At 42.6% G+C, this 12,047-nt stretch overlaps 1 protein-coding gene across 1 annotated transcript in view; it reads left to right on the top strand.

The window, feature by feature from the left end:
• Positions 1 to 12,047, top strand: part of Ano2 (anoctamin 2, calcium activated chloride channel) — a 316,981-nt gene that overhangs the window by 241,561 nt on the left and 63,373 nt on the right. The window contains exon 14 of the mRNA XM_013511280.1: positions 7,413 to 7,490. Coding sequence (XP_013366734.1) covers positions 7,413 to 7,490 — 78 coding nt within the window. The remainder of the gene's footprint in view (positions 1 to 7,412; positions 7,491 to 12,047) is intronic.

Below are 12,047 nucleotides of genomic sequence, written 5' to 3'. Positions count from 1 at the left end.
ACTAACTAACCCTACATGAAAACGTATGATAATGCACATTCTCAGACCCCATTCCAGACTCTTGGTGAACGGGGTACATAGCTATGTTTTAACACATGTTGCAGTAGTGTAAGGTAAGGTAGAGTGAAGGATGAGATTCAAAGGCAAGATTGTAATAGCAGAAGCCAGTGGGGAGAGAAACATTTCTTCAAATGAGACTGGAAGGTCAGAGCAGAAAAACTGAAGGCAGTGGGAGACAGTGACATCCTTACATGATGCTCCTGGCTTTTGCTCAGTGAAGGTGTTATGGTTTCTACCTGCATATCCTCCAAGAGCCTCATGCACTAGTTGGCAGGGCTTTTGCGACGTTATTGGATTACGGGGGCTGACAGCTGTCTTGCACTTAGGAGGTGGGTTCTGGTGGGAAGAGGTGGGTCCCTGGGGGTGTGGCCTGGCAGGGTGTATCTCCCTGCCTCTCTTCCTCTCTGCCTCCTGACCTCCCCAAAATGATTGGCTACTCCCCTGCTGTGCCCCTGCCATCTGCCCTGCCTTGGAGCAAACCAAAATAAACCTCTCCATCTTTAAGTTGTATGCCTGGTATCTTGTCCCAGTAGCGAGGAAAGTGACTAAGATAGAGTTAAGGCTATACAATGAGCACAAGGGAAGGATAGTAGACAGCGCGTAGACAGAGACACAATCTAGAAAGAACTGAGGGGGCATGGAAGGAAACTGGGAAGAAAGATGGATGGGCAGTAGTGTGGCACAGCTGATGCTGCCAGTTATGAAATGTTGTGGCACCAACCCATCCAGTATAATTGTTCCAGTAGTGCTTATAATCCCAAATCTGCTCACAGAGAGTGAGCGGAAGGTTCTGCTATAATGCAAAGCACTAGTGTGTGGTCATTTGGAAGAATCAGGCAGCAAATCACATGCATGATTGGAGTAACAGGCCCGGGATCTGTACTCAACAGTGCAGGAAACAACTGGAAGAGATCTGAGTGTTTCAGTGGGAACAGTGGCTGAGTGGCTGGAACTGAGAGCCTGAGAGTGGTGCATGAACAGGGGCAGAAGACTTTCAGGTAGTGTGTCACCTGCCTCACCAGGGGTCAGGAACTGCTGGCCAAGGAGAAGTAAGACTGATGTTGAGGACATTACAGGTGATAGAGGTTCTCAAGTGTCCGTGTCTGAGTTGCCTGCGACGGCAGCGAAATTGTGGCCGGGAAGAAGATGGGATGCAGATGATAACCGCAACAAGTGTTATGTGGCGGAACAGCACAACCTAAATGAGGAGATTTTTATAGACAAGAGCAAAAGGTTAGACGTAATAGGCAGCCAGTACCTCTGCTCCTCTCCTCAAACAACACATGAAATCATTGCAAAAAGCAGCTTCTTTCAGTATTGCTAGCTACCATCAGAAATAAATCCATTGTGATGTTAAAACATAAGTCATATTTAAAGGCCTCTAAAAATGATTCAGAATTAAAAATCTAGAAGCAGCCCTTCATTATGAAATAATCAGCTAGTAACAGCCTTCTTGAAAATTGAGCAGAAAGACCACGGGTACTGTTGTAGTTCTTTCTGGAATTAAGCAGCTGGCTAGCCAGGGGTGCATCCCTCTTCCCCTTAAACCTGCAGGCTAATCTGAGAGGTGAGGGGTTGGGTTGTATGTTCTGTAAGATTCTTGCCAGTCTGATGTTAGACCGCCCTTCATCTTCTGCTAGAAATCTTGTTCTGCTTTGAATTTTGCTTCTTTACATCTTGGTGAAAATGAGTTGTAACGAACTGTCATTAGGATGTGTGTTAACCTTATCTACCTATACCTCTGCTCTGTCTGCACATCCTCTCTTCTTATTATAGTGAACCATTTGATGGTGCTATACATTATGACATCTCTGTGCCTCTGTACATGGTATAGTACTTTGTCTGGAATGTCCACATTCCTTTTTTGTTTTGAAAAATTCTTACAATTCTCTAATCAGAAAAAAATGTCTCCTCATCTTGAAGTCTTTATGCTCCCTTAGGCTGCTCGTCATTCTCTTCATGGCATTTTACATGTGTCATATCATGCTGTAACTTGTGCCCCTCTTTCTCATTTCTTCTACTATTTGGGGGTGTTCCTTATGGGCAAAAAGTGTGAGCTGTCCTACATATATCCCCATGTTGAATGCCCAATGAATGCTTTCTGTATAGAACCAAAAGTTATACAATTCAGAATCCCTCTATAGAGAACTTACCGTTTTCCAAGAACTGTCACATGTGAGATGCTCATTGGACACTCAGGAGAGCATGTTCAGCGGCTGCCTCCTTAGAGATGTAGCTGTCAAGGCACAGAGACATTGAACAGTAACAATCCCGAGTGCTCAGCTTGTGAGGTAGAGACAAGGAATGAGGCTTAGGTATTGTATACCCAAAGCTATTGCTTTCTTCCTCTTTGACACTGCCCACCAAATATGTGCAGGAACATGGGTTTGATATATAACCTTTTAATAAAAACCAATGAGACTTGATTCCCAGCCCTCTTGTTCTTAGGTGGAGTTGTTCAGGGAGATACTGAGGGAGCTGCCATTGATGGTGATGACGTTTGCACTGCTGCCCTTGGTAGGCTGTCTGGGAGAAAGAGGGTCACAGCCTGTTTCCTTTGAATCCTAAACCCAGTTCCTTGCTAAGCATGCTGCTCTTGGCATTTATCATATTCTTTGCTTCTTTTCAGGGCTTAGAGAAATGTGTACTGTTCATATTATAATGATTGAGCACCTTTTCTCTATAGCTCTTCTTTAAGAACATTCAAAATATAAAAATCTGTATGAAAAGCCTAGAGATATCTGTAGATACCTTCAAAAAGGTGGAGTATAATTCCTCACCTTTTAAGTGTGAGTACCTACTGACTTCCTTCTACAAAGTCTATAAAGGAGAAAAATAGACTTTATGATAGATACAGAAAATACAAAAAAACCCTACCTCCACCAGAATGTCAAGGTTGGTATTATGAATGAGCTATACTGTAGCTGTCTCCATGATCTAATGTGATGAAAATGGCCCCTTACCTCTGTTTTTTCCCTCAAAGTTGTAACTCAAGTCTTGAAAAAAACTTTCAACACCCACTGTTGAGAATCATTCAACAATCACTTGACTAGTGCACGTCAAAAGTGACGAGGTCATCACCAGCAGGGAAAGTCTGAAGAGCTTTCATAGTCTAGAGGAGACAAAATGACAAATATAAGGTACTGTCTTCGATGGGACCCTGTGACAGAAAATGGACATTAGGTCAAAACTATATAAATGTTTTTACCTAATATAAAGGAAGTGTGAACTTGATTTAATAATAATGTATAATATTATTTCATTGGTTATTAATGTACATATAAGAGAAATTGAATGCAGAATATAGAACATCTCTCTGTGTTATCTTTTGAGCTTTGTTGCAAATATAAGATAATTCTAAAATGAAATTTATTTAAAGAAAGAAGGTAGAGGAAAGAACTATAATAGGTTATTGATGGAAATGCAAAATTGCACAGTCACTTCGGGAAGCAATGTGGCAGTTTCTTATAAAGTCAAACATACACTTACCATATGATGTAGCCATTACACTAGTTGCTGTTTGCCCAAGTGAAATGAAAAGCTGTTTTTGCACCAAAACTAGTGGTTTATTCACAATTACTAAAAATTGGAAGCAACCCATACATCCCTAAATTAAAGAATAAATTCGAGACAAATGAACTGCAATGCACTCATATGATAAAATATTCAGAAAATGGGAACAAATTCCTGAGATATAAAATAATATGGTTGAATCCCAAATGCGCTGTGCTAGGTCAAAGAAGTCAAACCTTAAAGTGCTGTAAACTATATGGATACACATATATACCATGGACAGAAAACAGATCTTGCAGGTTCTGGGGATGTGAGTGTGATACAGACTAGAAGGCGTGGAGGAGTATTAAGGAGTGATGGAACTGTGCTGTGTGTTGATTATGGTTGTGATTATATGACTGTATATTCATCGAAACTTGCAGAGCTGCACATTGACAAAGGTGACCTTTGCTACATATGTTTTAATCTTCATTTAAAAATAAAGGGGGAAAACCCCCAGGGATAATTGCCACTTTTCAAAATCCCTTTTCTCCAAGAAATTTGTTTAAATAGTATCGTCATGTATTACCTTTGTACTGGCTTCATTTCCAAATGCTCAGTCTGCAGAAGGGCACTTGTGTGGGTGTGTGTATTACTGTGCCACTTGCTGGGTAGAGATTCAGACATGGGAGCCACGGTCCAGGGAAGTAGACACAGGCAGCAGAGACAAAGAACTAAGCACAGACGGGCTCCTGTCTAAACAATGGTGCCGTTAGCTAAGTGCTTTGTAGCTACCTACTTTTGATATAATCAAGAGCCAGTTAGCCCCTAGTCTCCTGTGAGCCTTCACAGAACTCTTTCACATACATTTACTCATGTGATCCACACAGTACCTCTGCCACTCAGGTGAGATAAGTGTTATGCTCACCACTTTAAAAGGAGGGGAAGATGCAGAGTTCTCACGTTGGGTGCCTGCCTGCGTTGTTCTGGCCCTCTTCATAGGTTTGCTATTTTGAAAGGCAATAGATATAACTCTTTTACAGATAAGGGATAGAATTATTTTATAGATAAGGAAACTGAGGTTCTGGGAATCTCCCCAGGTCATTGCCTACTAAGTATTAGAACCAAGAGCTTAGCACAGAGATGTTGTGGTTCCAAGTCTACTTTCTTCAGTGCCAGGGATGCGGTGTCAGAACTTGGAGGGAGAGTACACTTCAGTCAATGGTGTTTGCAGTGAACCTTCACACTGTTAATGTACTCATGAGTGGACAATTTTAATTGGCTTCCATTATTAGATCCAGATTTTCATAAGTAAAACCTGGTTTCTTTATTGTCATCTTTAATAGAAACTTTGGGAGCTTGGAATACACACTGTAATCTCTGTGTTTCTCTTGGCTTCTTGTGTTTGGATAGTATCCGAATGCATGAAAACTGTGTATGTTGGAAGCTATGACTCCCAGAAAAAAAGGCTCATCACTATAAACATAAGAAGGATTTTTCAACAAATACTAGATTGTTTACATAGAAATGAGTTTTTTTTTTCAAGAGACTTGCTTTGAGAGACCATCCAATTTAATTCCTTTTTAATGTCTCTCTTTCATGCAAAATAGTAACGTCACCTTCCTAGTCAGGTCTAGCTGTGAAATCCTTTTTCTTGTATCCTTGATGGTCTGTGAGCTCTGGAGTAGACTGGACCTTGTCACTTTGTCCTCATAATCTAGCCAAGAGCCTGGTCTATCCATGATCTTGGTGCTCAGATCATGTTTATTGAGAAGAACTGAACCCAGATTCATTCATCTAGAACTTCACTGTAATTAGGCAGGCCTCAGGAAGAGCCTCTGTGCACTCCTGCTATTTCTCTTTGGAGTTCCTGTTGAGTGTTGCCTTCTACCACCCCATCTGCCATCTCCCTTATCTTTTTTTTTTTTACAATTCTGGGGATGGAACCAGGGCATTACTTGTACTAGGCAAGCATTCGACCACTGAACTATACCCCCTATTATTCACAGTGTCTCAATAAGTAGCCCAGGCTTTCCTCAAATCTACTATCCTGCTTTAGCTTCACAAGTACCTGAGATTCCAGGTGTGTGCCACCATGCTCCAACTTCCTTATCAACATCTAAAAGGAAGATAATTTCATGATACTTTAAAGGAAGACACTAGTGGGTGAGTGAAACTAAAAATACTGAAGGAAAATGAAAAATTCCACTCCCTCTTGGTATTCGACCTAATAGAAGAATATGCTTGGATCTTGTTCCAGTCCCATTAGAAATAGATATGTGTGCTCCCATCTCTTCAGAATAGTCACTTCCAATAGTTACCTTGTTCTCTCTATGTGATGAAAAGTCGGTTGGACTAGGAGTTCAGAAACCTGATCTCATCACTGAATCGTGAAAACCTGAGTAGGTGGCTTGCTTGCACCTTGTATACAGGAAAGTGTTAATTACTGCATGACTTCAGCCTCAGCACTCAAGTGAGCTCGACCCTGGGCTCAGTTCTGGACATGCAATAAGATTGTTCTTTCTATTAGGTCCCCAGAGACTCTCTCCCAAGATGACCCTCACTCCCAAGCTGACAAGTGGTTCTTCAGCCTTTTGGTATATGGGTGTCCTCAGCCTGGGGACCCCACAGGGGCAGTGATCAAGAGGACTTCCTTTTGCTTTCTGGCTCTGTGCCTGGCATTAAAATCTGTACACAGTGGCTGGACAAAGGAGTTTAGAACACAGTCTCCTAGGCCAAAAAGAGCCTCAGCTTACAGTACAAGCTTTCCAAGGCTAGATGGCACTGTTGCTAGAGTCAAATCAGGTGTGTTTTTCAGTGGCCTTGGTGAGGAGGGAAGAGGAAACAGAGCCTGGGTCTGCAGCCCTCCCTTGCTGTGAGTGACTGGGACTCCTACCTGGCCGGCACAGCGTGCTTTGCCATTTTCTCAGCGCCTTTGCAGTTGTGGCTTCAGGAGGTCTTTGCAAGCATGTCATGTGGTAGGCAGGACAATTGTCTCAATCCTAACTTTACAAAACTATAGCTCAAAGTATTCAAGTGCCTGAGCTAACTTTGTACAGGAAATATGTAGCAGGGATTTTTACCATTCACACCTCTCGGCTTCTCTCTACTGAAGGAGGTCTTCAAGCTGAAGCGGGGCTGTGGTCGGCGGTGTGGTTGCCGCAGGATCGAGGCCCGAGTGAGTTGTAAACCATCTGAGAGGGGCAGGGAAACTCTCAGTCAACTGGACTGAATGGGTCAGCTTAACCCACATTTCAGAATGTCTGCATTTGTGAGGAAGGGAGAACCCAGTCACCCTAGAGGAAACAAATGATACTATGTATGGGTTCTTTGGAGAGTAAAACTTGAGGTAATTTGTGCAGTTATTAGGATCCAAGGTCACTGGTTAATGTTATTCACTGCTGGTCTGTTTCTAGGCTGCTTCCTTGTAGCTGCATCATGTCTACCATTCACCCATTATTTTGCCATATTCCTGGGTTTGGATAAATAAATAAACCCTGTACAGTGGGTAGGGCAGATGTCGCTACTGTGGTCACTTTACAGATGAAGAAATAGAGGATCCAAAATCTGAAGAGGCATGCCTGTGGCTGCACAGCTGACATGAGCTGAACTAGACCATTAGCCGAGAGTGGGGATGTCATCAAATCAGGTCTTCTATAGCTTTCTGAGCTATGTCAGCTCATTTAGAAATTATGAAATTAGAGGTGCTGTGTGGATACAGAAGGTAAGTCACCAGTGACTGGGAAAAGATATAAAATGTCAAATGATTGATGCTACGCAAATATATGCAAACTTGAGAGCAAACCCGTATCTGTTCTTTTTGACTTCTGATTGTCTCTGTTCTTCTGTTTCTCCTCCAGGATGATGATGAAGATAAACTGACCTGGAAGGATCGGTTCCCAGGTTACTTGATGAACTTTGCCTCCATCTTGTTCATGGTAATTTCCCAAGAGATCACCTGCCTATGACTGTGTGCATGTAGATCCCATTACGGAAATGCTGTGGGTGTTTATTCTTTGTGCTGTGGAAATAATGAAGGTATGATAAAGTGAAGCCATGGTCCTATAGAGAGAAACAGTGTCTTATCCAATACTGAGGCCACTGGCCTCACATGTCTGAAGTTGGAGCTTCCAAAGTAGGTTGGTAGATGATGCTTTCAACCTTGTCAAGCATAGGACCTTGAGGAGAAATGCAAGAAAGAGGGCTGCAGAATTATGGCGGCATGTTGGGACTGTGGGTGGCTCTCTTCGATGGTTTATGGAATGGATGCCACAGGAGATAACCAGCTGGGGCTGTAAGTCTGATTCTTAAGTGTCCCTGTAGTGGTGGCTGTATTTATTTCCCTGTGTCCTCCCATGCAGTTTGGTAGAGCTCTTTTGCAGGACCCAGATGGTCTCAGCTGTGTTGGATGCAGAGGGAGGAGCCTGTGATTCATAGTGAGTCAGATCAGTGGTAGCAGCTCATTCTTGGGAGCCAGCCTGGGGAAGACAACAGTGATATAGGCCAGAAGACCTCGGGGAAAGTGAACACGAATGGACTGAGTTAAGCCCACTCACCCCCCAGTCCTTCTTTATGAGATTTGTACTCAGCAGCAGATACTCAGTTTTACAAAGGAGAGTGTGTAAAGACAACTCAGGGCATTTCTAAGCAGGGCTTCACATTCATAGCAGGGTGAGAGAGGGGTTACTTATGCCAAAATTTAGGACTGAAAAAAATCAGTATAACTGTCAAGCCTACAGATCAGGAGTAACTCTGATCCTGGAGTGAAGTTATCATTGCCAGTCTTATTTTGTCATTGTGGCTACTGAGGACAGGAACCATGTCCCAACCTCTGAAATTTAAAAAGTAAAGGAAGGTTAGACAATGTCTAATTCAACTCCTTACTTTGCAGATGAAGTTAGCATTGTCAAAGCTTAGCAGTCCAGATTATTTTCTTCACCTTGCCTGACAAGTGTGAGGCATGTAGAGCTTATTCAAGAATGAGTGGTGAGTTGTCGTGGGTTAAACTGGAATGATACGAAGTTTAATTTAGCACTTCAAAGCCTCCCACAATATGTATATTGTTATCAAAGAGTTTATTCATTCATTCAAAAAATAGTTAATGGGTGGAACTATGTGCATGATACTATTCTTAGGGACTGGGTAAAGCAGAAAACAAAATGAAATAATCCCTCTCTTTAAAGAGTTTGCAGATAATAAATTAGTAAATTAAGTAAAATGGACTTCCATCTACAGTAGTGGTGAGTTGAGATATTTGTAACATCCTATTTTGCTGAAATTAATTTTAAAATTATATAAACATATTTTTCAATTTTTTTTAAAGCTTTGAAAGGCTGGCAGGATGGTAAAATACTAGAGTAAAAGTCTAAAAGCAGTTAGGAGCCAAGGAAACAATGCCTGAGCATTAATACTGCTTTTACCTTGGAGAAATTTTCCCACCTAGGCAAATTTGGTTTTTCGGGTTTTGTGGGAAATAAGAGGACAGAAATAAGGGACTATGCCTGGCTTAGAGTGGGATAAAATATTCATAACTGTAACTCACAAAGCAATAATCTCAAAATGTATAAAGAATTACAGGCCAATGGAAAAAGACAATACAAAAATAATAAAGAAAACCTGAGAAGTTACTTGACAAAAAAGAAAATCCAAATGGCCAATAAGCCTATAAAGAGTATCCAGTCTCATTAGCAATCATGGCAATTCTAATTTAAACCACCATGAAATACCAACAGCATGCCATTAAAAAAACCTGTCAATAATGAGAATAACTCATGTTCATGCACAACAAAATACCTGTATAAAAATCGCTGTTTATCATAACCCCAGACTAAAAAGAATCCAAATGCCTATCCTCAGTGTCTAAATAAATTGATATATATTCATACAATTAAGTACTACATAGTCATGAAAATGACCAAGCTGATATAACACCAATACACAAAACAATGGGTGAAAAAGCACCATAAAGATAAGCAGGAAGTGGCTGTCATAGGTTGCAGCCTTGGGTTTGCATTAAAGGAGGAGCAGGATGAGAGGTGGTATGTGACAGGTGGGCGTGCACAGGTGCTGCCTATATACATCTGGGTTGTGGAGACAATGCTTCGCTCATTCAACTGTGTGTGTGCTTGGGTGTGAAATGAATGGTTCTGTATGTTCACAGTGAAATTAAAAACACACTAAATGTATGCATTAAATAGATTGGGCAGAGAAGTCCTCCCTGAGATTTTAGCGAGGTTCTGGAAGAGGTGAAGGAGTCAGTCACGTGTATGATTAATAAATACTAGAAACTAGGTCAATAATGAATCATCCTGCCAAAGTTCTACTATATTCACCTCTCTCTCCCTTTCTCCCTCCCTCCCTCCCTTCTTCTCCTGTTTCCTTCTCTCTCCTTCTCCCTCCTCTTCCCCCTCCCTTCTCTACCTTTCCTTTCCTTCCTTCCTTCTTTCCTTCCTTCCTTCTTTCCTTCCTTCTTTCCTTCCTTCTTTCCTTGAGAACTCATAAGGCTAGACTGGAGAGTGGAAATTGTTGTGCAGAAATTATATATGATTCTCTCCTAATCTTCCTTTTTCCAACCTAGTTAACTCCAAAACTTGATATAAACACAAGAGTCTGCATCAGAACCAAAACCTAACTGATAATCTCACTGTATCCTAACTGATAATCTCATCTGCATCAGCAAGTGCTGGGGCTGGAATCTGAGCAGGAATGGAGTGGGAGCAGGTGTGGGATGAACCCCTGGGATGCTAAGCCCTTTAAACTCAAATGCCCTAGTCTGGTCCTGGTCTAGACTTCCTGTCCTAGGGTCATTTTAGTAGAACCTCTTTTTACTCTCAGAACTATTCCAGATTGGACAATAAATTATATGGTCCCCTACTTACTAGTTTCTAAGAAGTCCTTGGAGGATACCAACGTTTCCTCATTTTTGATGTTTTTGAAAGTCTAGTCCCCTAAAGAGAAGGATTTTCTTTTACCTGCCCCACCTCTCCCCCTGCTCACTGTGCAGCAGCTGCTTGCCTGACACCCTGCCCTACCCGCTCCATTCCCTCCTTCAGGTCCTCACTGAAAGGCCACTGTCTTGCCTTGCTCAACCTGCTCCTATGCCTATTTTGCCTCATTTGTCCCCGCCGATCCTGCCCCACCAGAGACATTGTTTGTGTTACCTGTTTACTGACTAGAAGATCAACTTCACAAAGGCAGCCATTTCTTTTTTTGAAAAATGTTAAGTACATATTAATGGGATTCGGTGTGGTAGTTCTAGACAGCATGCACAGATCACGTCCAACCACCATTCTTACACCCCTGCGTCTCCATGCCGGCACCCTTTCTGGTCCTCGGCAGTCACTGTTCTACTTTCAGCTCAATTTATTTTAACTTCCACCTATTTGAGAGAACATGCGATTCTTGTCTTTCTTCATCTTATTTCACTTAACATCATGTCCTCCAGTTCTATCCATTCTGCTGCAAATGACAGGATTCCATTCTTTATTATGGCTGAATAATACTCTGTTGTACATGTATCATATTTTCTTTATCCATCTGTTGATGGGAACCTAGGCTGATTCTCTATCTCAGCTTTTGTGAATAGTGCCATGATAAACATGGGCATTCACGGATCTCTTTTGGTTGCTGATTTCATTTCCATTGGATGTACATCCAGGGGTAAGGGAGCTGGGCTCTAACTGGTGCAGGGTCAGGTTCATGGGCCGTATTTTGAGTAGCAAGGAAAAGTGTTCCTCCTTCCTCACTTTCATAGCTGGGCCTTAGCCTCTTCTCCCATATGCCTCCCCTATGACTCTAAAGCAAAGGATGTTTCTGTTATTGCTTTCTTTCCTCAGTCTTTCCTGAAACCCTAACCTGAATTCACATACACACACACACACACACACACACACACCCTCATTGCCTGGCCTCCACTCCCTCATCAATACTTCCATCACTGGCCTTCACTGCAAAAGTGATTTTGGGGAGAAAGAATCTCACACCACATTTCCAGGCCCTTACTGTCTGGTGGTGACAATCCCTGAGGAGCAGGAAGTGAACTGTACATTGTTTGAGGGGGTGATGTCATGTCCAGGTTTCTCGCTCATGCGGCCGTCATCCCTCCACAGATCTGCGGGTGAAGAGGGGCCTCCCACGGAGTGTTTTTCCCATCTGTCTCCTCTGCACACAAGCACACAGGCACACATACACACACCCTTTACCCAGACAACACTACCTTCCTGCCTTTCTTACCAAGGGCTCGTTTTCACAGCATGGCACACGGGACACAGGAATATTTATCAAGCACATCAGAGCAGCAGCTGAGCCTGCCACCAGTGCTCCGTGTTTCAGCATCCCCAGAAGCCCCAGAGGTCTAAAGGCATCTGTGTCTTCCCACATCTGCAACCCATTCCCCGTCCACCAGAGTATCACGCTGCCTGTGACCTCCCCCACCACCCCCACATTGTTCCTCTCCTCCAGAATGTGTAGCCGGGAGCAGTTACTTCTGTGAGGGG

This window comes from Chinchilla lanigera, unplaced genomic scaffold (assembly GCF_000276665.1).
Source record: "Chinchilla lanigera isolate Chin_1 unplaced genomic scaffold, ChiLan1.0 scaffold00012, whole genome shotgun sequence".
NCBI classification, from domain to species: domain Eukaryota; kingdom Metazoa; phylum Chordata; class Mammalia; order Rodentia; family Chinchillidae; genus Chinchilla; species Chinchilla lanigera.
This window is presented reverse-complemented; position numbering and strand designations above follow the sequence as displayed.